Source organism: Tetrahymena thermophila, assembly GCF_000189635.1.
Source record: "Tetrahymena thermophila SB210 genomic scaffold scf_8254610, whole genome shotgun sequence".
In the NCBI taxonomy this organism is placed as follows: domain Eukaryota; phylum Ciliophora; class Oligohymenophorea; order Hymenostomatida; family Tetrahymenidae; genus Tetrahymena; species Tetrahymena thermophila.
The window spans coordinates 20,614-48,171 of record NW_002476380.1 but is presented as its reverse complement, the minus strand read 5'-3'; the positions used below and the strand labels follow the sequence as shown (position 1 = coordinate 48,171).

The 27,558-nt window shown below is 24.8% G+C and overlaps 7 protein-coding genes across 7 annotated transcripts; 5 read left to right on the top strand and 2 right to left on the bottom strand. All coding sequences in view use genetic code 6, as the record gives it.

Annotated features, from left to right (window-relative positions):
* Positions 1-918: 918 nt before the first annotated feature.
* TTHERM_00334310 (ubiquitin carboxy-terminal hydrolase) lies at positions 919-3,954 on the bottom strand (the record flags this gene model as incomplete). The annotated part of the gene is made up of 3 exons (XM_001017499.2): positions 919-1,110; positions 1,164-2,159; positions 2,251-3,954. The coding sequence occupies 3 exons, from the start codon at positions 3,952-3,954 to the stop codon at positions 919-921; spliced, it is 2,892 nt and encodes a 963-aa protein (XP_001017499.2).
* Positions 3,955-5,158: 1,204 nt separating this feature from the next.
* TTHERM_00334300 (flagellar associated protein) lies at positions 5,159-16,145 on the top strand (the record flags this gene model as incomplete). The annotated part of the gene is made up of 23 exons (XM_001017498.2): positions 5,159-6,033; positions 6,147-6,408; positions 6,467-6,571; positions 6,633-7,138; positions 7,193-7,524; positions 7,585-7,849; positions 7,912-8,198; positions 8,252-8,549; positions 8,600-8,909; positions 8,970-9,138; positions 9,199-9,719; positions 9,773-10,066; positions 10,123-10,651; positions 10,706-11,159; positions 11,220-11,718; positions 11,783-12,148; positions 12,210-13,268; positions 13,335-14,154; positions 14,209-14,663; positions 14,725-14,864; positions 14,934-15,317; positions 15,369-15,668; positions 15,737-16,145. The coding sequence occupies 23 exons, from the start codon at positions 5,159-5,161 to the stop codon at positions 16,143-16,145; spliced, it is 9,639 nt and encodes a 3,212-aa protein (XP_001017498.2).
* Positions 16,146-17,518: 1,373 nt separating this feature from the next.
* On the bottom strand, positions 17,519-18,127 carry TTHERM_00334290 (dynein light chain 1, axonemal protein; the record flags this gene model as incomplete). Its single annotated transcript, XM_001017497.3, has 1 exon — positions 17,519-18,127. One exon carries the CDS (start codon positions 18,125-18,127, stop codon positions 17,519-17,521), a length of 609 nt encoding a protein of 202 aa, XP_001017497.1.
* A 987-nt stretch (positions 18,128-19,114) lies between these two features.
* On the top strand, positions 19,115-21,480 carry TTHERM_00334280 (plant dual-specificity MAP kinase kinase family domain protein; the record flags this gene model as incomplete). The annotated part of the gene is made up of 2 exons (XM_001017496.3): positions 19,115-20,308; positions 20,455-21,480. 2 exons carry the CDS (start codon positions 19,115-19,117, stop codon positions 21,478-21,480), a joined length of 2,220 nt encoding a protein of 739 aa, XP_001017496.2.
* A 671-nt stretch (positions 21,481-22,151) lies between these two features.
* TTHERM_00334270 (TatD family hydrolase) lies at positions 22,152-23,424 on the top strand (the record flags this gene model as incomplete). The annotated part of the gene is made up of 2 exons (XM_001017495.2): positions 22,152-22,992; positions 23,054-23,424. 2 exons carry the CDS (start codon positions 22,152-22,154, stop codon positions 23,422-23,424), a joined length of 1,212 nt encoding a protein of 403 aa, XP_001017495.2.
* A 993-nt stretch (positions 23,425-24,417) lies between these two features.
* TTHERM_000334255 (hypothetical protein) lies at positions 24,418-24,747 on the top strand (the record flags this gene model as incomplete). The annotated part of the gene is made up of 1 exon (XM_012797965.1): positions 24,418-24,747. One exon carries the CDS (start codon positions 24,418-24,420, stop codon positions 24,745-24,747), a length of 330 nt encoding a protein of 109 aa, XP_012653419.1.
* A 1,424-nt stretch (positions 24,748-26,171) lies between these two features.
* TTHERM_000334252 (transmembrane protein, putative) lies at positions 26,172-26,606 on the top strand (the record flags this gene model as incomplete). The annotated part of the gene is made up of 1 exon (XM_012797964.1): positions 26,172-26,606. One exon carries the CDS (start codon positions 26,172-26,174, stop codon positions 26,604-26,606), a length of 435 nt encoding a protein of 144 aa, XP_012653418.1.
* Between the last annotated feature and the right edge of the window lie 952 nt (positions 26,607-27,558).

Genomic DNA, 27,558 nt, shown 5'->3' with positions numbered 1-27,558 from the left:
TTCTTTATAATCAAAATAGTATAGCTATTTTTTAATTTTATTTCTAAAAGTTATAGAGTTATATCTTTTTTTTAAAAAACTTCTCAAATTTAAAAAAAGACCTATTAAATGATGATTTCTCCTCTCTATTATTTATCTTTAATTTCAATAAAAGATTGATTGTTTTAAAATTAAAAATTTGATTTCTACCTCAAAAATATATTTTTGTAATTAAAATAGTATAAAGATTTTTTAATTTTATTTTGCAAAATTGTTACATTTTCTGATTCTTCTAAAAATTTATTCAAACTTTTAAGAAAGATCAATAATTGATGGTTTTTCCTCTCAACAATAATTATTCCTTATTAAATTTCTATGTTCTCTCAATTATATCAGTTTTCTTCTGATTTAATTGAGAGTGTAAATAAGAATAAAAAGTCTTACTTAAAAATAAAATTTAATTTAATGTTTTTTATTTGATATTAAATTCTTTCTTTCTTTTACTCGAACAAGTCTATTTTTATTTGTTTTTTAATTAAAATTTAGCATTAATTTTTCATTTATTTTTTTTAATTTCTTCAAAAAGTCTATGCTACCTTTTACATATTCTGATTTATACTTCTTATAAATTGAAATATTTTATTATTTATTAAATATTGTATTTTAACAAAACTCCTTTTTAACCTAAACGATTTACATAAAATAAGATGTTGTGACTACTTTATTTATACTTATAAATTATTTCTTCTCTTTTTATTTAAAAACTTAGAGAGGAGTTAAAAGGAGATTAGATGGTCTTAATAATAAAAAAGATATCTAAACACTTTGATACAAATAAATAAATAAATTAAAAAATTATATTTATTTATAATAACTCTTTATTAGTTTTTTAAATTAATTTTTTATTGTTTAAAATATATTTACAGTTTTTAAATTCAGTCAATTGTCAATTCTTTCATAAATCATAATTTTAACATTTTCATTTGCAAATTTATTTCTTTATTTAAAATACTAGTCGCTAAATAGATTTATCATAGGTTCTTCTTTAGCTTAGTTCTATGGCTGTATTAAAGTCGAAAACTTTGAAGACCCCTACTAGTTTAAGATTTATCCTTTTAAAGAGTATTAAACCTTTTGTTTTTGAAAAATTTTTTGAATTTATTAGAATTTTAAAGTAAATTTACTTAGCTCTTGTAAATTGTTTCTATTTAGAAATTTTGTGTATCACATAAACATTTTCCTTATTTTTTATTTGGCAAGCTCGATGAACTTGAGGGAGGTTTTATTCCATTTGAGCAAAATTGTAACTTAAAATTAGATTATTTTTGTATTGAAATAAAAAAATACTTTGGGAGAGTGTAATAAACTAGCTTTTAGATAAATTTGGTTTCTATTTTGCAGGTTTTGCAAACGTGATACTAGAAAAATCCAGTTTAAACTACTCTTTCTCCCAAAGAATATTCTGAGTCATCATAAATTTTAATTATCTTAAATAAATTTATATCATTTAATTATTCATCAAGTCTTTGACAATTCAAACAGCAATATGTTACTTTTGAGACTCCAAAAAAGAGCTAAGATAAATTTAGTATGTTTGAATGCTCTATACTTTGAACAAATTTGTTATAAATATCAATAATTTGTTTATCTATCTCCCTAAATTCAGGTAAGCAAGGCAAAAATACTTTGACTTTTTTGTCTTCTAAACTCAATTTGACATCGAAATTAATTGTAGCATTAATTAAATTACCTAAATTTTATAGCTATCCCTCCTTTTATGATCCTTTTAGTTTCTTCATGCCAAACTCTGAACTTTCAAATAGACAATAATCACTTTACTGAAATATTTCAAAATTATCGTTATCTAAGGTATCTATTTGAGTTTCTTAAGTTTGATTTGAAATGAAATTGCCCATCCTTGATTATTTAGGGCGACTAAGGATATTTATAGAATGTTTTTGTAAAAAATTAGTACTTTAATCAATTTTCATATTTTCATATTCAGTCTATAAATAACTAGAACTTTTGTTTAAAGCTTGCTATTAGCTAGAAGAATGGTTCTTTGAGCAAGTAATAGACTAATTACTATTATTCTATTAAAATTTTATTAAAGTGGTTAGAGTTTCTTAAATCAGGTATTCAATGAAATTGTCAACATCTCCTGTTTCATTTTTTTTGAACTTTTTTATCAAAATAATTGTACATTAATTAAATAATTAGATAAATAAATAATTAAATAGATAAATAAATTAAATAAAAAGTTGTATTTACTTAGTTTGATGATGTATATATGAAGTTAATAAACTAAGTGTATTTCACTGGTTCTCTGTTTTCACTTAAATCTTTGAATATACTCTTTAAGAAAAAGATAAAAGGAGGATTTCCTCCTTCCTGAGTTTCATAATTTAAAATTTCTTAGCTGTAAATCTCAAGATACCTAAATACCTATAATACACTATTCATAAAGCTTGTATTTCCTCGATCCTACAGCCCTCTTTCTCCTCTTGCTCCACTAGTCCCAACAGGAGTATATATTGGCCTTAATGAAATAGGTGTATCACCATTTAGTGTTATATTTCTTGAATTATTAGATAGTCTTTTATTCTAATTGGTCTTTGGTGTATGTGAACGTCCTAAGCTACTCTGCTTGAGCATTTAATAAGAAGATATAGAATCTTTAATATAAGCTTATTCCGAGAAATTTTAACTATTTATTGAAAGAGTTTTAAGGTGCTTATTTTTTCTTGATTTTATACATCTACTATTTGATTCATCAAAAGTTTATAATCTAGTGCTTATGTCTTACATATCAAAGTTTGTGCATTATTGTTCATATTCATTATTTTTTTGGAAAGGGTTACTAAATAAAGTGTTGATTCCAGGATTTTCTATTTACACGTTATCTGTATTTATTGTTAAGTTATGGTAATGATAATTGTTGGCAAAAGAATTGTTGTTTAAAGATGACTTATCTGTTCTCTCTTTTACTACACTTTTACATCTCCCTTTTTATCCTTTAGGAGTAATGTTTTAAATTCTACCATATTTAATAATATCATTCTTATTTTAGATATCTTGAATATCAATATTATTTAATTAAGAGGTAGAAAGGTAATTCTCCATTTTACTACTCTCTTATGAATTAGTGTTATTTATTAGCTATTTATAAGTTGCTACTGATTTAAGCTGGTTTGAAAAATTTAATAAGTTGCTGTTGCTACCAGTGCTATTACTGTTACTATCTTGAGAATCATTTAATCTGTTACGGTTTTAATTTAATACAGTAGTTTAGTATGATTCTCTATTATTAGTCTTTTTTATGATCTTATCTTCATCGATTTGGTTATTTAGTTTCAAACTTTTAAGGTAAAAATTATGATGATGGTTTTTATTATATCCTATTTTAAATTCTTTATCTAAATGTTATCCATGAAAATTTGTTAAAATATCTTCTTCTTAGCAAACATCTAATAAATCAACAGTATTTTTTTGTTCCCAAGGAGTAAACTCCTTATCATTAAAATTAATATCATTTAGCTTTTAAAGCTTTTATCCTCCTCTAAATTTTTTACCATTTTAATATAAGAAAGTTTGGTCATTTCTTGAAGAAGTTGCTGCAATACTGTTGCTATGTAAGCTAGCCCTTTCTATACTCCTTTATGGATCTAATGTTTAAATAGGTTACAATAGTTTTTAAGGATTTTTTTTCCTTTAAATGTCAATATTTAAATTCTACTAACAAATTTCTTTGTGACTGCTACCTTGTATTTCTAATGGATTTAATGTCTTAAACTTATCATTTTACAATTTAATTTGGTTAATATAATCATTTTCGTTGTAAATTTTAAAGTTCTCATCCACTTTATTTTAAGGGTTGTTATTTATTTAATTTTATGTATTTTAGGACTAACTTTATTAGTTAGCCAATGTTTTTTTGGTAAAAAAGGGTTTTTTTTGGCTTTTTAAGAAAAGCATGTTATCGAGTCAAGAGTTTTAATCATTTTGTAATTAGTGGTTCGATTTGCTAGATGATTGTATACAATTGCTACCTAATTATAAAAGATTAGTAAGATTCTTTTGGTTTTCAATATTTTTATCTTAGTTGTTAGATCTTTATCCTTCAATAGATGAATTCTAACAATTTTATTGGTTTGTATTCTACTTATACTAATCAGTAAAAAAAGGAGTATTTGCATTTACTCTCATATTAATAGGAGTAGCCCTTCTTCTTTTTGATAGGCTTTAAAAGCATTATGATGTGATATATGTTTCTATTATTTTTGATTCACCTTTCATGTTTGGTTTAAGTGAGTCTTGAAATTGTAAATTATACTTTGCTTTATGAAAAAATAATTCGTTGAATCTTACAATATTTTTTTTCTGATAATTAAAATGCTAATAGAAATTTACTTAACAACTTTTATAGAATCAATCATAAAAAAAGACTATATTTATGAGAATATTTTAACAAAAGGTGCTGATAAATTAATTAATTAGTATATTTGATAAAAGCACTTTATTTCTAATAAAATTAATTATGTTAAAGGATTAATTACATGATATAAATTTATTTTAAAATTATTTAATAATAATAATAATAATAGTAAAATTTTATAAATATTATGAAATATATTAAATTTCAAAATCAATAAAATAAGTTTATTTTTAAGATTAATTTTTTTTAAGTCTTATTGATTATAATTTATATATTTACATATGTATTGTTAGTTTTTTAGTGATTACAATATATCGAATAAAATAAATATATTTTATAATGTTTATAATTAATCTAATTATTAATTTTGAAGTTAAATAAATAAATAATTTAATAAATTTTCAAATTGAAATCTCAGTATTTACTTTCAGTGAGCTGGTAAATATTATTTTTTAGATTTAAAGATATACATTTTAAATAAGTGAATAATAATTAATTTGCTAATAATCTATAGAAGAGCTGTTGCAATTACTATTCAAAATAGAATTGAATTTTTACTTAATTTTTAATTAAAAATATTGCCTTTTATAAATATAGTTATATTTCTAATAAAAATATAAAAATAGGGCATAAACTCATTAGGAGTATAGTAATTTTAACTTTAGCTGTTTATAGAGTAGATTTTTCATATTTAGAAACAATACAATTGCAATAATATCAAAGTTAAATAGTCAGTTACGTTAAATGAGTACTTTAAATATAAAAACTGAAGCTTAAAGAGCGTAATCTGCATAAGTTGCAATGGTCAGGGCACAATCTGCTAAAAACTAAAGGGCAGGCTTAATGAGTGCTCATCCTAAAATGGTTGGCAAAAGCTAATTTAAAAAAGAAAATACAAAACAATAAATGCATAATAATTGGATGAAAGATGATGATTTAAGCAGCGATGATGATAATATGGATATATTTGGAAATCATTCAAAGGTAAATGCTAAAAATATATCTCGTAATATTCGCTCTGCTTAGAGCAATGCTCGTCCAAATACTGCATCGACAGCTGCATCTAAATTAAATGTAAAAACCCTTAAAAATATTACAAATTAGCAATGCTTTGAAATAACTCCAACAGAAATATACTTCGATAACATAGAAATCAATTAGCCTTATTAAACTATTCTTTATGTTCAAAATTTAAGCAAAATTCCAAAGAAAGTGAGAGTTTATTAACCTAAGACTAAAAAATTCTGGGTTGATTTCGATTCTTCTTAATCTCTTGCAGCTGGTATTTGTGGAAAATTATACATAAATTTTGAAACTAATGTTTTAGAAGATTTTGCTGATGAGGTTGAAATTGAATATGAAGATGAAGGGAAAAAATAAAAAATAGTTGTACCTATTTTTGCAAAGAAACCTCATCCGACAATTATATATCAAGATTTTATAAATATGGGATTTGTTCGTATTCATCGTGATGTTTAAAGGACTTTAGTTTTTGAAAATAAAGGTAAAATGCCAGGAAGAGTAAGATTAATTTTTGACCACATTAAAAGCATTAAAATGGAGCCTTCTGTGTTTGTCATATAGCCATAACTATCTCAGCAAGTAAAACTAACCTACAAGTATGCAATTATTTACTTACAGCTTATTCTTTGTTACTTGAATGTGTGTGATTAACTTTTTATAAAAACCATCTTTGGCATTTTTTTATTAATAAGTATTTAATTTTATGAAGCTAAAAGGATTCAGGAATCTTTAGAGGTTAAATTGAAGTATAAGTTGATGGTAAGTAGAATTCAGGTTATATAGATATAAGTGCGACTTGTGTGGACTATAACAAAATGATTTTAGATGAAAATAATGCACAAACTAGCAGCTTTGACTTTGGCGAAATATACTATGGATAATCGAAGCAGCAAATAGGATATCTCTATAATAATAGTCCTAAACCATAAAAATTTAAAGTTTAAATGAAATTGGGTATTTTCAACCCAAATGTAAATCAAATATTTACAGAAGATAGTTTGAATTAAAAATGTATTTTAAATTTATTAGGATGAAACTGTTTCACTTTAAACTCCTGCAGATTAAGGAAAAGAAATAACAGATCAAATAATGTCAGTATTCCCATCTTAAGGCGAAATAAAACCTTACTCAAATGTATTTTAAAATTATATATATATAAATTTTTTTAGTTTTAAAAATTATTAAAAATTAATAGGTTCAACTTGCTTTCAATTGTAATTCTGTTGTTACTTTTGAGCATTAAGTATTGGCTAGAAAATATGCTCTAAGCACTAATGATATCTAAATGAAGGCTTAAGAATATTAATATTCAGCACTTTTTAAGTTTAAGGATGATGATCCTAAAGAAGAGCCTATTGTAGTTTCGCTGACAGTTAAAGGCACTTATCCTTTGCTAAAGTTAAGTAAATAAATTCTTAAATTTGGAGAATGTAATGCAAATGATCATAGAGAGAGCTTGCTAGATTTAGAAAATAGACACTCTAAACTACCTATTGATGTAGTCGTAGAAAGAACTCCTTGTTTTAATATAGATCCTATGCAAATCTCTTTAATACCTAATTAAAGATCTACTGTAAAAGTGAGCTTTACACCTAATAATGTTGGGTAGTTTTCTAAAGATATTATTTTTTCTTTGTTAAACGGACTTTATCAAATACCTCTTAAAGTTACAGGGTAGTCATAAAAATTTGACCAAAAGAAGTAAGTACATTTTTATATTTTTAACAAATTAATTATGGTTAATTTAATCATTAGAAAAAAAGAAAGAGGACCCGAGTGTGGAATAGAAGACTTTTAAACAAAAGATTAGTATTTAGATGCAGCAATTAATAAAAATATTTATGATAAAAAAATGGGAGTTGGAAAAAGAACTTTTTAAGCGTCTACAGAGGTTAAATTACCTAAAGGTTTAGAGGGAGAGAAAGATGTTGACATAAATAAGCTAGCAGAAATTCAAAAAGATAAAGAAAATAAAAAGAAATATGATGGTGTATTAGAATAAAGCAGATAATCTAGAATTTAAAAAGAAAAATAAAAAATAATTGATCTTAGATATCACTAAATGTTTGATAAGTTAAAAGCCAAAGGTAAAATAATAAATAAATATATACCTTCGTTTCTTTTTTTAACTTATTTTTTACTTACAGGTTTAGTAGATTAGCCAGATGATGAAGTTAGCATAGGGCCAGTCGACAATAAAGATTAAATTGTAAGAGGAGATCCTAAGATTGGTGCTCCAGTTGATTTAGAATTTGAGCTTGGTATGATGGATCCTAAAATAGAACCTCCTATGCTTGATCTTCCTCCTTCAAAGGATCCTTTATTTGTTTTAAAACCCATTGGAGATTATGATCCTATTTAAGATTAAATTAAAAAAGTGTTTGATCCTAATCCGGATGCAATCATAAAAAAGTAAATTTATTTGAATGTCATTTGATGAATAAAATTTAAATATTAATTTTATCATGTAATAGGCTCTTGCCAGAAAAAGCAGTTGATCACAAAGATGTCAAAGGAGTTCATAAAGAATTAACTGGATAAGAGCTTAAATGCATACAGTCTGGGCCAACAGTCATTGATTTTGGTGAGGTCTACGTAAATTCAAGAGTGTAAAAGACTTTTTCAGTAAAAAATGATTTAAGAGATGCAATCAGAGTTTAGCTCAAAACAAATGTACCTGAACTTAGAGAGTCTTTTTAGAGACCTTAAATCTTAAAATCAAGTGAAACAGCTAGATTTGCCATAGTATTATTTTCTGAAGGTAAAAAATTGAAGAGTTTTTTCTGATATTTTAAATATGAAAAAAATAAATAGATGTTGATGAAGAATTTAAAGCCAGGATCTAATATACCATAAATTATAGACATCAATACGAATTTGAGATAAGAGCTAAAATTACTTAAGTCTCTTTAAAATTAAACAAGACATAAATAAAATTCGCATTTTAAGATAATAATAATGGAATGGAAACATCAGAAACTGTTTTGGTTGAGAATAATGGTAATGCCCCAGGTCACTTTAAGTGGGATACTTCCTCAAAAATCTTTTCTATTTACCCTTCAGAAGGTGATTGTCCAGCAAAAGGAAATATTCCTATCACTATCACATATAGGTAATCAATCATAACAAGTTTTAAAAATATTTAAATAAATAATAAAAAAGGCCTTCCCCTGGAACAAGCACAAGAGAAACAGGTACAAGGTATGAAGAAGATAAATTACTACTTTATGTAACAAACGGAATGAATTAAGTACTTAAATGTGTTGGTGTTGTCAACGAAGCTAAATGTGTAATTAAATAGAGTAGTATGGAGCTTAATTAAGTCTTAGTTTGCAAAGAAGAAGTGAGGTCCTTTACTGTTAAAAATACATCAAGAATAGCAGCTATTTATCGAATTTTAACAGAATATTTGCCTGAAAATCTTATAATCACAAGCTAAACATCAGGTAGAATACCCTCTGATGGATCTATTGTAATTAAAATTTTGAAAGGAAATCTAATACTAAGTTTCATTTTTTCAATAAATAAATAGGAAGTTGGGGTGAAATATTTATGCAATACAGAATGCAAAGTTGAAAGTGATATTAAAATACTGATAAGAGGAGGAAAGATATTAAAATTACCATTTTCTGTAGAAACTATCATACCTAAAGTTTATATTCGTGAATCAGCATTTAACTTTGGAAAAATAACAGCGCTTGGTATTTTTTATATTATCAAAATTTATTAAAATATGTTTATAAGTAATTTTTTTAATATAGGAAATCAAGGAGAGAAAGAAATGAATTTAGTAAATGAAAGCGCAATCGAGGCCTATTTAGTTCTTGATTTGAGGACTGAAGATGAAAACCCAGATGCCCCTGATGGTATAGACTGCTTAACTATTGTGTCTTTAGATAAATTAGAAGAAAGTATATTGAAATAAGTGCCTATTGATTACACAGATGATAACTAAGATAAACACGATTAGGATGATGAAGATATGTCCACATTATCAGATGAGGATAAACACGATATGCATAATAAAGTTTCTAAGCTTTATAATATCACAATTAAACCTCAACAGACTTTGCGTTTCAAACTTACATTTTAGCCAAAAGCTGTACGAGATTATGAATTTGAAATACCATTTACTCTCCAAAAATATGGAAAAATAGATAGTCTCACAAGATCAGTTTCGTGCAAAGGAATGAAACCAAAGTTTTTAGTTGATCCTCAAGTGGTAGAATTCCCAAGAAAAATTATTACTTCTATAGAGCACTAATTTCCTATAAATTCTGAAGTATGAAATCATTTGATTTTCTCTATTTATGTTTTAAAAATATAACAAAATAGATTATCCTTTCAAACCCAGAAAAGAGATCAATAAGCTGGAGGCTGGATACTTCAATTTTAGAAAAAGATAAAATATTTACTATTCATCCTACTCAGGGAAGAGTTGACCCTGGTTAAACTCTGAGAATAAAATCAAGTTTTAATCCTAGCTATCCAAATAATTATGAAAAACTTGTACCTCTATATATAGATGATCCAGATATTCCAGCTGATTAACCATGCTGCTACATCACACTTAAAGGTGTTGCAGCTTATCCTAAACTTCTTTTCGATAGAAGAGAAGTCTTAATGCCTGTAAAATATATAATTTATTTTGAATATTAAAAAAAAAATTTTAATAATTTTTAAAGGTCGTGCCTCTAAATGTAGAATCAAGATGCATATTCTACATAATTAATGATGGATATGACAACTTAAAAATTAAACATAAAATTTTAGAAGAATTGGGATAAATTGACATCAAATGTAATTTTCCAAATGGCATTCTAATGGGAATGACTCATACAAAGTTGAAAGTTGAAATAATATTCTCTTCAAAGAAGCCTATTTCATTTACAACTAAAATAGAATTTAAAGACAATAATAGCAATTCATACATCATTCCTGTTTCAGGCACAGCAGATAACTGCTTATTTACTAATTTTTCTTTCATTTAAAGAAATAAAGGAGGGTATGCAATAAGATCAGACAGCGAAAAATCTGCTTTGTAAATTCTCGAAGAAAAGGACAGCGATGGAGAAGATGATGTAAGTGTTGAAATACAATCTAAGGGAACAAGCAATTAAATTTAAAAGAAAAGATCTTCCATCCTATCTAACCAAACAATTTCTACTAGAATATCGATTCCTTCAGGCTAAGGCTATACTTTAATCCCGAAAGGTATTTATTTATTCTTAAACTAATTGATGATTCAAACTATAAAATTAAAAATAGATATGATTGAAAGTAGTAGAGAGTTTATAAGATAATGGCTAAACTATTACGTCCTACCAAATTAAATTTAAAGTTTTCCAGAAACTATTGTTGACGATAATGGTGATTAACTCATTGAGTTAGTGAATTTTTGTAGTGGTAAAAGCATTTCAAATTTAAAATGTGATTTGTAAAATGGAATGAAAAGAGCTGAGAAATCAATATTACTCTTCAAACAATATGATGAAATCATTAGATACCTTAAGGCAGAAGGAGCTCTGCTAAACCATATTAGACCATAATATCTATTAAGCTATAACGATTATCACTCATACATTAAGCAGCTACCTAAAGAATAAAATAGTCATGTAGCTCCATAATATCTGAAAATTCATCCAAAAATTTATCAATATATTCATTTTGATTGTTGGATCAATCTCTTTTATCAAATCATCAAATGCTACTATCTAGCAAAGTAATTAATTATCTTTCAAATTTAAAAATAAATAATACATCTTTAATATTTTAAAAATAGAGTTAATTCTAAAATTATCAAAAATATTCCTAACGCTTTGCCAGAAAAATTAACTTTACCTGATTTTTACATAAATGGATCAAATATATATTCTGATAAAGAAGGAATTTTAATTAGATGGCTTGAGTTATGCAGCGATGTAGTTCTAGGAAATTTAATTAGTGGAAATCCAGGTAAAAGAATTAGGAATCTAGAAACAGATTTGCAGGATGGCAATGTCATTTCCTATTTACTTTAGAATTACGTAGGAACTAGCTGTGCTAATCTTTTCAATTTTATGAAACCGGAGTGTGCAAGCGAAGAAGAAGTGTATTAAAATTGTGAGAAATTAGCAGCAGCTTTCTAAGAATTAAAAATATAAACGCAATATAATCCTATTGATTTAGCTAGGCCTAATGCTAGAGAAATTTTATTATTTTTAATCTAGCTCTATTCAACACTCCCTTTCTATATCCCTAAATAAGCTCCACTAATATTTAGCTGCATTTTAGGCGAAGATGTAAATAAATAAATAAATCAAATTAATTATTAAATTATCTATTTTAAATATTTACTATTAAAAGATTGTTAAAACGATTGAAATTACGAATCCTACACAAAAGCCGATTAGTTACTGGGTTAAATATGAAGGAAGTCCAGATTTTTCACTAGAATCAGAAGATAATTTTAGAGTAGAACCTAAAGGTGTTTATAAATATAAAATCAAATTTACATCTAGAGTATCAAACACACAAACAGGAAGAATTACATTTACAAATAAAAAAGAAAGTACTACTATTGCTTCAGCTATTGTATTTGATTTAAAGAGCTAAATTACTGGCAGAGTGAGTTAATAAATATGGAATGTTGAATGTTCTATGTACGAATGCAAAGAATTTTCTATAGCAGTATAAAACAAATTTTTAAACCATGAATATGGTGACTTTATGGTAATATTAGTTAGTTAATATGTACTTGCAATTGAAACATTTATTTATTTTTAATGGTTAGGTTTCGATTATGCATGAATATGAAATTAAAAAGCCTGAAGAAAAAAAAGAAGAAGAGCCAAAAGAAACAAAAAAGAAAAAAACAGTCTCATAAACATTTTAAATGTCTAACAATAAAAAAGGGAAAAAGAAATAGTCTGAAGAGGAAGATCCTTTAGCTTTACCAGAAGTAGAAAAACTTAATTTTCCTTGCTTTTTCTGTAAAACGGAAAGAGTCAAACTTAAAAGAGGTGCTACTTTTAACTTATAAATGGCATTTATTCCTATAATATATGAAAACCAAAAATGTTATGTAATATTTAATGATCCTAAAGTGGGAGAATTTTAGCATGAAATAAGAGGAAGAGTGGATATGCCTGAAGAAATCATAGAAATTCCTAATGATAAGCTTTAAATTTCCCCTGTTATAGTAGACAATCTAACTAGCTGGAATATTCCTTTGACATTTAATAATGAAAATTTAAAAAATGCAAGAAAATATTTAGAGCAGTGGCTTGTAGAAAAACCTAAATTCTAAAAGGTGGCAATAAATCCTCCTACACCTTAGCTTACTGTTAAAAAGATTTATTAAATGCTATCACCACGCATACTTGGATATGATGTCGAAATAGAGTAACCTCCAGCTAATGCAATAACCGTTCCTAAATTAATCAAGCTCCTTAATCCTCATTACAAAGCACCTCCAGCACCAACACCTTTGCCTTAAGAAGCCCAAGCTCAATCTAAAAATGATAATAAATTAAAAAGTTAGAAAAATGCTGTTAATAAGGATAATAAAGAGAAAGATGAAAAGAAATCTCAATAATCAAACAACACTGAAAAGAATAAAGTTGTCTCAGTAGACTAATCTTAATCATTAGATTCAAATAATATGGATTCATAACAAGCTACTAGCTTATCTAACGTACCAGCAGAACCAGAAACAAACCATTTACCACTTAACTTTTTCTTCAAAAACCCCTTTAAAGACTATATATCAAATATTGTGATAAAAAACTAATAAAAAACTGATGTTAGGAGGTTCAAAGTTGTTGTCACAGCACTTCCGAAAGCAGTTAAAGTAAAAATATTTATATTTGATTTGTAAATGATTTATTTATTTAATTAATTTTTTTTATTGTATTAGGCAACCTTAGAAATGACTGCTCCTGCAAGAGAATGTGTGATGCAAGAAATACCAATAATTAACAACACAGAAAAAGATTGGTAACTGAAGATAAATTTAGTCTAAAATAATGAATAGAAATACTTCTTCATAAACTAAATGCCAAAAGATGGTTAAGAACGTCCCCAGTCTTTGAGAGATTTTATAGTAAAAAGAAAAACAACTGGAAATATACCAGTTTGTTTCTTCCCTGAATGGATATGTAATGTTGAAGCCACATTACAGATATAGAATCCATTGACTTAAGATTAATTTGATTACAGCTTAAAAGGTATAGGTGAAGAACCTTTAGCGATTGATCATATTATTATAACTTCTCAGAGTAGAGTTACAACTCAAAGAGAAATTATGCTCAATAATCCTACAGAATAACCTATAACCTATATCGTAGAGACAGATCTCCTCGGTGCTGCTGGTTAAGCTTCTATTACAGTACCTCCAAAAAAGAAAATACCATACATACTATAAATTCATCCTGTTATGAGTGGGTAATACACTGGTTCTATTACTTTTACTAAAGCTGATGGAACTTATATATGGTGGACAGTACTTTTAAATACAGAAAGTCCTCCTGCAGATAGGATTATTGATCTTGCCACAAATATACGTAAACCATTAGCATTTGATATAGACTTGTCGAACCCAACTGATGATGTTGTAACGTTCGAAGTTGTATTTGAAGGTGAAGGACTGCTCGGTGATTAGTTCTTTAACGTATATCCAAAATAAATGTATAAGTATGAATTGTTTTATATGCCACTAAAACCTGGAAAATAAAAAGGTAAATAAATATTTAAAAACTTTCATTAAATTTTATAATTACAATCATTTTTAGGTTCTGTTGCATTTTTAAGTGAAAAACTTGGAGAAATTTGGTACGAACTCAATTTGCAAGCTGATGATTCAGGTGTAGTCAGGTTACCGATTTTGAAATGTGAGTTAGGCAAGATAGAATAGCATGAAGTAATTCTGGAAAATCCCTCTAATGAAGATGTAAAGGTTAAGGTAAAGATTTCTAACCCATAAAACTTCGAAGTTTATCCTGAAAACATAGTTATTCCTTCTTATGATTAAATCTCAGCTTACATAAAATACAGACCAAGCTAGTTAGATAAACCATAAACTTCTGAAGTTATCTTTGAGACAGAAAATATAGGAAAATGGGTTTATACTCTATTCGGTTAAGGTCTTCCTCCTACAAATTTCGACACCAAAATCATCACGATTGGCTTGAACAAAGACTATTCAAGTGTTTTAAATTTTAAGAATCCTTTCAAAGACCCAGTTTAAGTAAATTGTTTAAATTTATTATTTGACATAAATAACTTTTAAACATTTTTTAAAAACTTAGGTTCGTATTTTCATAGATACTAAAGATGTAAAAGTTTTAGATGTGATCAAATTGCTAAAGAGAGGAAAAGAAAATTATGTGATTATTCCTCCTTTGACTGTACATTAAATTCCATTTAGTTTCACTCCAAAAGAAATAAGGTAAAATATAAATTTCCTTTTTTATAATAATAATGAAATTAAACTAATTATTATTTGTTGTTATCAAAGATTTTATGATTGTGATGTTGTAGTCGCAATGAATGACAAAATATAATGGAGATTCCCTATTCATGCAATCACAGAGTCTTTAAACAGTGGAGTAATCCAAAACTTCAAAACAAAATGTAGAGTGCAGACTAATTAATAATTCTCACTTAATTTACCTGGAATTTCAGATATGTTCAACAAAGAAGATAAATATACATTCTAAATCAAAGATATTCCTGAAGAATTTAAGAAACTAATAGATAGATCTTTAAAAATCAAAATAACTAAAAATACTCTAAATAGTCCAGACGATTTCTTGTCTTTTGATGTTAGCTTTAAACCTTACAAGCCTTTCAAGTGCATAGTCGATTTCTTAGTTTTGAGAGAAAACGGAGGGCTTTGGAAGTAATTATAAAAATTTTTTTAATAAAAAATTATAATTTATTTTTTTACTAGATTCAAAATCTCATTGGAGGCTACTGTTCCTAATGAAGATGATATTATCATTCTTAGTGCACCTATTGGTGAAAAAGATAGTGTTAGTTTTAAAATAATGAATAGATTTAAATCATTTGCAACTTTCCATTCTCACTTTACTTAAGAATCAGATGTTGAATTTTCAGTAACTCCTATGACAGGTTTATTAGAACCAGCAGGAGGTAAAAACCCAACACAATTTATAATTACATTTACTCCTCTTGAGTATGGTAAAGTTCGTTAAGCAAAGCTTATTATAGAAACAGATGAAATGTATTGGTAACTGATTTTTTAAAACATTAGAAAGTCATTCATTAATTTTTTTGTATTTAAAACTAAAAATATAGGTCTTATGTTATAAAAGGAGTTCTTCCAAAATACATCCCACCTCAAATTCAAGAAAGTAGATTTAATTATAAACCAAATTACAGCTATTTGTAGGAATTAAATAGAAGATCTACAGAGAAAAAGAATTTCATTTCTACAAACATTAAAAATTAATCTATGATATCACCTTCAGTAAAATCTGTCAAAACTAAATTTAAAAATACTTCTGTTTCTAAAGGATATTTCAATTATGTTCCTTCTTTGGCAGGTGGAGAAGGCGACAATTAAACTGTTGTTTCTTATGTAACTAGTAATTATCCTAATAATGCCTAAAAAGTATTTAGAGTTCAGCCTGCTAAAAGTGTAAAAAGTGTTAAATCTATTAAGTCGATTACTAAAAATGAGAGTCAATTTTCTAATAATAATTGATATTAAAATAAAACTATTTACTTGATTAATATAATACAGTCATCATACCTTGTTTTAAAATTTATTTAACTCCATAGCTTCTTTGATTCGATTTATTTTAATTAATAAATAAAAAATAAATAATCAAAATAAACATAATACCCAAATAAATATTAAAAAATATATTAATTTTTTACTTATATAAATCAATAAATAATAAGGTCTTGAAAAAATGTTAGGTTTAACTAAAAAAATCTTTAAAAATATCCTAAAAATATATTGATTAAATAATATTATTTTTCAATACCAATCTTAATCTTGTAGTAAAAAATTAAATTCTTTTATTTTTAAAATTTTGATAATATTTTTTAATTTAATAGAATTACTCTTAAATAGTATATCAAACTATTGTTTATTTTTTCAATAGCAATTTTATTTTTTGATTTAACAAAACAATTTTTAATATTATAATGGTGTTTTGATTATTTTGTAATAATAAATAACATAGTTTATTTTATTTTATTGTTCTATTCAATCTTCTATTTTCAGCTTAAAATTAATTTCTTATTTTAAAATCTATTTAATTATACTTTATAAATATCATGATAGAAAAGTTATTTTTTAAAAATTTTCTCTTTATTTGAGATTTTGGAGTTTAAAAAGACTAATAATTTATTTTTTTCAAAATTATCTTACACAAAAATAAATTTTACTAAAAATTTTCTAAAAGTAATTTTTTATAAATACATTTAATAAAAGCAATTTGAATCATTTATTTTTATGGATATTTGGTTTTTTATGATAATAAATAAGATTGTTAATTTATCATTAGAACAAATCCTATCTTTTTAGCATAAAAATAAACTTCTTTTAATTTAATTGAGACTTGTAAATATAATGAAAGAAAAGTTTATTATTTAAAGAATTTCTAATAGTATTTGATATCTTTAAGTAGTTAAAAGACTGTTAATTAAATTTATTTTTTATTTTCATAGTAATCTTAAATAGAAATAAATTCATTTTTATAAAGATTTTGAAATAAATGTTATTTTTAGAAATTTATTAAATAAAACTTATTCTTAAAAATTGAATGTAGATAATATTTGCATTATTTTGATGGAAAATCTTTAATAATTTGCTTTTAATTAAATACTGTTAAATAAATGTATAACTTCTTTAATTATTCTATTGAAAACTCAAAAAATTGGTTAATTACAATAGATTGATAAATTGGTGTTTTAAAATATACAAAAGTTAAAAAATTCTAATATTGAAATTAAAAAAATTATTTTCGTCAAATCATAGCATAATTTATCGCATAGATGGAAAACATAAATTTATTTACTAATTTTATTATATTTATAATCAAGCTTTTCTTTCCATAGTTACACAAATCAAAGTTATTTAGCTGAAATAGGGATATCTGCAATTTATTTAACCTTTTCGAGAACAGAATCATCAATAATGTAGCCATCAACATTTTTTAAGGTAGGCAACTTTTTCAAGACGATTAACTTTGGATCTTCTTTTACTTATTCATATATTGGGTTACCATAAAAAAGCACATTTTCTAATTCAGGAAGATCTTTTAGCTTATCCAATTCTTCCCAATTTTTGATTCTATTATTTCCAATATATAAGGTCTGGAGGACACTGCAATTATTTAAACCATCTAACTTTTCAATGAAATTATAACTTAACCATAACTGCCTTAATGTTCCTCCTATATCTTCTAAACCACTAATCTTTTTGATGACATTACGAGACAGAGACAAAATTTCTAAATTTCGGAGCATATTCAAAGAGATCATTTTATCGATAGAGTTTGAAGATAAAGATAGCTTTTTGCATTTAGTAAGAGTGTTTAAAACGGGACCGTCCATCTTTTCAATAGGAGGAATTTAGAAAATTAGCTTGATTTCTTCTGCTTCAGAAGGATTTTTACCAGGATTAGCAGCTTCCCAGTTGACGATAGCCTTTTGACAGGTTGTACCTTTTGACATTAAACTTTACTTTTATTTATAATTTTTGAATAATTATTTATTGATTAGAAAAAATTGAATTATTTTGATATTTAAATCATGAATTTAACATATATTGATATAAAATAAAAAGTAGATTCTATATTTTTCTATATATATTTTTTATAAATTAAAGAAATTAATTGTGTTAATTTACTATTATATAATTCCATTATCATTTTTTGTGTTTTAAATATGTGAAAAATAAAATAAAAAATTTCATACTTTTTTAAAGTATTTAGAAGCTTTAGGAGATTGAAAATAAATCAAAAATTTAAAAAAAAGAAATATTCAAGTTTTATTTTACTTTTTATACTTTTTAACAAATTAAAATATTAATTTTTTACAACACATGTCCCAAAATTAGCTTTAATTTTTAATGTTTCTAAATCAAAACATATTTTAATTTGTATTCAATAAATTAATCTTAGAAAATTATTCATTTATTCTAAGACTTTATAATTATTTTAATAAATCTAATTCAAAATTAAGATCATTAAATTTTAAAAGCAAAATAAACTTTTATTCTTATAGATTTTGAGATTTTATCTTTTTAAACACACAAACACACACACAGCATGTTTGTTTTTTCAAAATTGAAATAATATTTTTCTATCAGATTGATTGACTGGTAAAATATAATTTTCCTACGTATCAAAAATAATTTGGCAAGCAAAACTTAATTATTTTAAATATTTATTTTTGTTTTATTAATATAAATTTCATTTAAGAAAAGCAAAGTAATTAAATTCTAAAAATTATTAAATTAAACTTGATAAGTAAAATAATTTAACACTAATAAACTAGATTGGTTATTGAATATAATCATATTATATAAATAGAATAAGGGATTATATAGGATTTGGTATATCTGTTGTTTGCTACTCAATCTGTAGTCTGATAGTATTTTGAAATATAAAAAATAAAAAATCAATACTTATATATATAATTACAAGATAAGAATCAATAATGCAAAATATTGGGTTAAATTAAGTTAAAGATAGAATCCTTATACTAAGTCCTATAGTATAAGGGCGACTTGAAAGTGAGTTAAAAACCTCAGACTTTTAAGTTTTGGATAGATTAGGCAAAGGAGCATTTGGCAAAGTTTACAAAACAAAACTATAAAAAACAGGATAGATTTTTGCATTAAAATAAATGGAAAAATAGCAAATATTGAAGTAAGGTATGGTAAAGCAAATCTAAACAGAGGTGAAAGTTATGTATAGCTTGGATCATCCTAATATAATAAAACTATATAATCATTTTGAAGAAGATGCCTATATTTATTTAATGATTGAATATGCATCAGGTGGTTAACTTTGGTAAAAACTAACAAAAGAAGGTAGATTTGATGAAAACACAGTTAAAAGATATATGGCTGATATCATCCTTGCTGTTGAATATTTACATAGCTAAAACCCTCCAATTATTCATCGTGATATAAAACCTGAAAATTTAATCTTAGATGAAAACGGAAGAGTTAAATTAGTAGATTTTGGTTGGTCAAACTTTAAAAATCGTCTGCGTATGACTTACTGTGGAACTCTTGATTATCTTGCCCCAGAAATGATTTTAGAATTAGGGCACGATGAAAAGTTAGATATCTGGAGTCTCGGTGTTTTGATTTTTGAATTAATCACAGGGAAAGCTCCATTTGCTCCAAAGGTCGAGAATGCTAACATTGATTAAAACCAAGCAAGGTAAATATTAGAAGACAATATATTAAAAGTTAAACTTGACTATCCAAACGACTTTCCTCAATTAGCTAAAGATTTAGTTAATAATTTATGTAAAAAAGAACCTAATTAGCGTAAAACACTTCCTGAAATAAAAAAGCACCCATGGTTTATAATTGAAAGCGAAGGTAAAAACATTTTTGAAATGGAACCTTGGAATTATAGACCTCTTGCAAGTTAAAAGTATAAATATTGCTTAACACCAAATTAAATTAATCCCCTTAAGCTTGAAGGAGGTTTTACACCATAATTTATTGCCGATTTTGCTACTCGCTTACATTAGCCTTTAGTAATGAATATCCTTCAACAAATAGCTTAAAAAAGCTAGTAGAATGGTAATGCTAATCCTTAACTTACATAAAGTGGTTAAAGCTAAAATATGAATGCATCTTAAACTAGCTAATAAAACTAAAGCAATTATGAGGTAATTCAAAGCAATGATTAACAAATTATTTCAATTTAAAACATTTATTTAACAATAAATTTTTTTAAAATTCTTTTATAAATCATTAATTAATTGAATAACATTTTCTTTTGGAAAACTTAAAATTATTTTTTTTTTAAATTAAGGAAGAAATTTTAAATCTCAAAAAGAAAATTGCTTCTAGGGAATAAGAAAAATAAGACCTTGAATCGTAAAAAAAAGAATTGATAGTAAAATTAGAAGTGAAAGAAAGGGAAAATACTAAGTTAAAAGATGAATTAGATAAATATAAATCAATAGGGCAAGACTCAACTCCAACTGAGCAGAGAAGGTAGATTCTTTAGAATGAAGAAATTGAATAGCTTAAAAAAGAAAAAGAAGAACTTTATGAGAAGTAAAATGAGTATGAAAATTAAATCAAATAACTTTAAAGCGACTTAAAAAAAATATAAGATTCAAGAAAGGATTATGAAAAATATAAAATCGAAAAGTAATAACTTAATGAAAAAATTAAAAAATTTTAAGAAAGCAGAGAATAAGACAATTCAGATTATCTTGAAAAACTTCAAAGTAAAGAATAAGAACTTAGTATACTATAATTCAAGCTAAATTAATATGAAAAATCAAAAAGTGTTGGAGTCAGTGGAGTTAATGGAGGAATAATTGAATTAATTAGGGAAATGAAATCTGTAATTGAAGAATTCAAATCCAAATTCGCTTAGACCAAAAAAAATATAGAAATTGTAGAAAAGTATTCTACCATGGAAAGAGAGCTAATGAAGCTAAAGCTAGAAAAGGATACTCTTCAATCAGAATTAAAGGCCTAAATCTAAGAAGATTATGAAGACTAGATTGAATAGCTTAAGCTATCTCATAAGCAAGAAGTTACTTCTCTTAAAGATGAATATGAAAAAAAGGTGTCTGATTTCTAAAAAAAAGTAGAACTTTTATAAGAAGAGTAGTCTAAAAAATCTTAAAAAGTTTAAGAAAACGAATCATTAAAAAAACAAATAGAATTAGCAAATAGCACTATATAAGACCTTCGTAAAGAGTAAGAGTTAAGTAAAGAAGTTAGAAAAAACTTAGAAAGAAGACTCAAAGACTGTGAAATTGAGATATAGGATTACTAGTAAATGTTAAGAAACTATAAAAACAATTCAATAAAAAAATGAAACTAAAATTTTTTTATTTTAATCTATTTTCTCTTATAGTTAATGCAAATTAATAAATAAATAATTCAAACTGTTTAACAAAATTTTTTAAATTGTTTAATAATAAAACATTTTTTTTTCAAACTTCATTTATTTATTAACTATTTCATAAAAAAATAAAGTTAAAAATGTATTTAGAAAAACTAATAAATTTCTTAATGATATAAAAGAAATTAAATTATAAGTAATTTTTTAATTATTTAAAGCAAAAGTGTGTTATTAATTAGCTTTTATTTACTTATATTTATTCTGGAATCTTAAATAATACCAAAATAATTGAGTAAAATACGAAAACTAATTCTATTTTGATTTATTTTTATAATAAAATCATTAAAATATTAAATTATTTCATATGAAATTAATAAATTTCCTTTTAAATATAATCATGAAGAATTAAGGTAAAAAATAATCTAAATAAAAAATGAATAATAAAAAAATTTGTTAAATAAATAAATAGATTTATTTTCCAGAAAAAATTAATTAATAACTACTTACACTGATACTAATATTTTTGATTATTGTAAATTGGATAGAAGAATTATTATTTACCACTTTTCTAAAAATTAAATTCAGTTTAAATTTAGCTTAAAATGTAAAAAGTGTCTATTGGTTGTTGATCAAATCAATGTGTGATGATCAAAAACAAATTGTACAATATATAATTATAAATAATTAACAAAAAAACATATAATAAGTTTAGTTAAAAGATACTCTCTTAAAAAATGTCAGAGTGGGATATGCCTATTTACGTACCAAAAAATCAATAAAACAAGCCATAGCAAATTTAATAAAGTAAAGAAGCTTAACAAAATCATTATCAATAAACCAATAAAAGTAAAGTGCAATACATTCCTAAGGTTCAAGCCTAAAAGAATGAAGATTTAGAAGAAAAAAAGGTGAATATTGATTAGCTAGACTAATAAAAAAATGTTTAAACTTAAAAAAATAAAAATTTGAGATTCTTCGATGTTGCTGCTAACTTGGGCAGTTCATAGTTTGCAGGTTTTTATAAAGGTAAAAAATTTCATGAAAATGATGTTAAGGATGTTATTTAAAGAGCAAATGAAGGTGGATGTGACAGACTTTTACTTTCCGCTTCTAATTTAAAAGACGCCAAAGAATGCTATTAAATTAGTTAAATGAGTGATAAGTTTTATTGTACAGTAGGACTACACCCTGCTAAAGCTAATGAAGCTGATTAAAACACTAATAACTACTTTAATTAGTTAGATGGGCTTATATAGAAGTATGGTAAAAAATGTGTTGCTGTGGGAGAATGCGGTTTGGATTATGATAGATTGTTTTGCTCTAAAAAAGATGTTTAGCTGAAGGTATTTGAAGCTCACTTTAATCTATCTGAAAAGCACTAACTTCCATTATATCTACATAGTAGAAATTCAAGAGAGGATTTTTTGAATATTTTACAAAAAAATAAAAAGAGATTTACAAATGGATTAGTTCACTCTTATACAGGTAATTTAATAGCACAAATGATAATAAAAATGTTTAAAAAATTACTAAATCAATTAATTAGGTGGTATAGCTGAGTTAGAAGAGCTACTCTAAGAAGGTCTTTATATTAGTATTAATGCTTTAACTTTTAAGCACAAAAAAGACTATGAAGTAGTTAAAAGAATTCCTTTAGATAGAATTATGATTGAAACAGATGCCCCTTATTGTAAAATAAAGCCTTCTGATGATGGTTTTTCTCTGCTTACTTCAGAAGAGCCTCAATTTATAAAAAAAGAAAAATATCAAAAGGGATTTTTTATATAAGGTAGAAATGAACCATATTTTGTTAGAGAAGTTAGCTAAATGTTATCAGCTGTGCTTGAAAAAGATGAATATGAGATTGCAGAATAGTGTTATTAAAACTCTCTCAAATTTTTCAATATTTAAGAGTGAAACTATTATAAAAATATTTATTTTAAGATTCGAAATATTAATATCTAAGAAATTTGTATTTCTTTGTTTATTATATACTTACTTATTTCTATAACCAGCATTAAAACATTTGCTTGTGATTCAATTAGAAATTAAAAATTTTAAGAATATCATCAAAATTAAATTATGAATTTTACTGGTTTAATAGTTTTTGTTTATGATAAATAATAAAATTAACGTTATTTATACAATTTTGAATAATTTCAGTAGAGATAGTAAGTACCTAATTCTACTAACTAAATAACTCACAAATTAATTAATTAATTAATTAAACAAAATAAATTTATAGCTAAAAAACAAATATTAATTATTGAAATATTTAACTAAAATAGCAAATGGATCACTAGAATGACTTAAGCTTTTTCAGTGAAACATCAAAAAATATGAAGTCGCTTTTAGGAAAAAAAGGACTTTTTTAAAGCTATATAAAAGAGTTGTATGATGAAACAAAAGACGAAACCTTTTTATAGATCAGCAAGTACGTCAGTATAAATTGCAGATATTTGTTAAAATATTTTGGAGAAGTTAAGGATTAATTTAACTAATGTGGGGGTAGGCACAATGAATTTCTTACAAGTTTATACCAAGCCCATAATTACTTGGATATAAATTCTAAAGTCAATGGTAATGATATGTTTGTAAATAAAGTTGAGAAATTCTTTATAGAGAAAGGGGACAAAGTTCATCTTAAAAGAAAAATATTGAATGATTACATGAGTATAATAAATAAAAGATAATAGATTGTAGATGATATAGAAGAGAATTTTATTGCATTATTTGAAATGCATGAAGGAACTCTTCAATATTATAACAAATACTATTCTAAGCAGAACAAAAAACGTTATTAAAGGCTCTTAAACCTTTTGATACCATAATTTAGATATATTCTTAAATTTGTAACAAATAAGGGTAGGTAATTTGAGACAAGACTAAGAAATTATAGCGATATCAGGTATGAAAAAATAAAGTCTAAGACAGATGAGTCCCAAAAAACAAGATCTTCATCTATTGGATATTTAAATTAATCTTAATTTGCCAAAAAGAAAGATAGCTCCTTTTTCAAAAGAGAATAATAAAATAAAAGATAAGACAGTATTGATTCAGCTATCTTAGATTAAATAGAGCTAAATTATGAAAACGAAAAACAAAAATACCAAAGTTTACTTGAAAAAAAGGCATAAATGTAAAAGCAAAAATTTGAGCACCTTGCTAAATCAAAAGGGTACTTTTACCTAGAAAATTCAGATAATTAAAATAAAAAATATGATTAATATGAAATGTTGAAATTCGGGACAGACAAAATGAAGTTAAGAAAATTTGAAAAAGACATGAAATAAATTATTAAAGAAAATAAAATAAAAAAAGAAGAAGAAGAAAATGACAAATAAAACAATGATAAAATTGAAGATGAAGAAACTAAAATGAAGAGAAGTAATAAATAAGTCAATCAATTATTCTACAATTAATTTTTTTTGTTCTTTATCAATTATTAGTGAAAAAAAAGTTAATGATGGAGAAAAGGAAGAGATAAAAGGAGCTTCTTTAAAATGTGAAAGAGACAATTTAGGGTTTTAAAAGGATGAGTATTTAGAGTTAGTTTTTGTAGGATTTACTAAGTGAAAAAAAGCAAAGTACTGAGCACAATGTTAAAGAGAAAAATCATAAGACAAACACTTAAACCAAAACTAAATTAACATCTCAATAGAAACTCTAATATATTAATAGACGATAAAGTATTTAAAACATAGACTTTGGATTAGATTTAAATCAAAGATTAAACTCTAAAGGTAGCTTGAGTTCAATTTATCAGCTTAAGCAATACTAGACATTTCAGAGCTAACCTAGAATACTCAAAGATGATATTTCATTTAAAAAATTTAAAGAAAAATATTTCTTTTAAAAAGATAATTAAAATGAACCTGAAGTTAAGCCTTATATTTAATAGATATCTACCAAAGAGCTCACTAATAACAATACTTAATCACTTCCATTAACTATTAATGAACTTAAAGCCTCTTTAGTGAATTAGTTTTTATAAATTAATAATTAACATAAGAAAAATTCTTTTTCTGATGATGGAAGCAATACTTCTTAAAACAAAAATAGTTGGCAATTAAATTAAACTGTTAACAATAACTTCGATAAAAAGAAAGAAAATTTTATTGATCCCAGTTCACAGCTTAGAAATTTAACTGAAGATAAAAGAGGAAATTAGAATCTTTTGTCAAATGTTGAAAATTAATATTAAGGATAGGAAGATATAGATTACGATGATTAAGAAGAACCATAATAAATTAACTATTATAGTTCATAACAAAAAAAAAAGGAGTTAAAGCTAAAATAGCAAGAAAATTACATGCAAAATAAAAGCTAAATGCATAATATTGAGTTGCCTAAAGAAGATATTTTTATTTTCAAGAAACTCAATAAGATATATTTAGAAAAGTATTATTAAGAGAAGATTTTGAATAAGAAATCATCTTAAAATATTTAGCCACTTTACTCTCTTGAAGATTTAAATAAAGTTAAAGAAAAGGCTTCTTAAAATAATATAAAAAGAAATAGTATCAGAAATTCTCGTTAATTTAAATCTGTTCCTTTCTTATCTGAGATTTTTGGGATAAATAAAGCAAGCAAAAATAATAAAATGAATTCTAAACTCTAAAATTAGGTAGATAGCTCTTCAAGTAATTAAAATAATTAATAGAATGGTAAAGAACTAACAAAAATAGATTTGGTAAATCGCCCAAGTTTAGAATTATAGGTACATAGTAGTACTTAAAAGAATTTTACATCTAATCAGTTTGAACAAAATAAAAAATTTTAACCTTACATAAATTCGTTTCAAGGCATAGCCACTGAAGTAGATATAAATTCATTAGATAATGATTAAGATTTAAAAATTATTACACCTAATTATTAATCTACTCCTAAAACTAATTTTAATTTTGATTTCAATCAAATTAAAACTATTGAAGAGGAGGAAACAAAAAGATCTACATCTCATTAAAAGTAAATTTAAAGAGATAATATGCACAGTCCTACTAAAAATGAAGGGTAAGATCAATACAGTTCTTAATCTTCTTCATCGATTTGTTCAAATGATTTATAATTTTAATAAAATATGCTAAATTAATAACTGAGTTAAAAAGTAAGTATTTAGCTAGATAATAACATTTCTTAATAAATTCAATAGTCTTCAATGCAAAAACCTTAACATAAATAGAGCCTTAGCTTAGATCAAGATTAATATCCTTAATTCGACAAAAATAATATAGGAAAGCTTGATTTTGAGAATAGAGATAGTTTTTTAAGAAAACCGATTTATACTAATGAATCTTAGAGCTCTCCTATAAATATATCAATGTCAACTAATATGAGTAACTCATAAGGATTGCTTAAGCTATTAATAAGTGAAAACTAAGTTTACCCAACTTAAAATGATTTTGTAAAAGAAAAAAACTCAAAAAATATTGTTTAAAATAAATATAAAAACTCGATTTCATTTCTTTCAACTAAAACCTCAACATAGAGTAGCTAAAATTAAATGAGAAAACTAAGCAAATCTATAAACAGTCCTCTAAATTGTAAAAGTCCGTCAGGAAATTCACAGGTTTAATAAAACTTTACAGATTTAAGTCCAAGTAATAATTAAAATGCTCATAAAAAAATTGATTTACAAAGGCAATAGTAGAATAACTTATCTTAGTCTTATTAATTTTAAAATCAAAAAGAAAAACAAAAATAATATCAAGAATAGTAATCTAAGTAATTTAGCAATTCAATCAGTAACTTGAACTAAAAAATTATCTCCTAATAATTTGATTTGCATAAACTTAATGACATATTTTGTTCAAAGTAAAAATAGTCTTCAAAGCTGTATAGCATTTTGAATAAAAAATATGATTTATGTATTGAAAAAAAAGAAAAGAATTTCAATAAATATATTAAAGAAATTAACTCCTCCTTATAAGATTAGATAGCTATAATGTAAAAAGAAAAATTATAAGAGCGTCTCACTCCTTTTGAACTATTTAAACTAGATAAAGAGTTAAAAAATCTTGAATTGTAAAAAAAGATTGAAAAATTAAATTA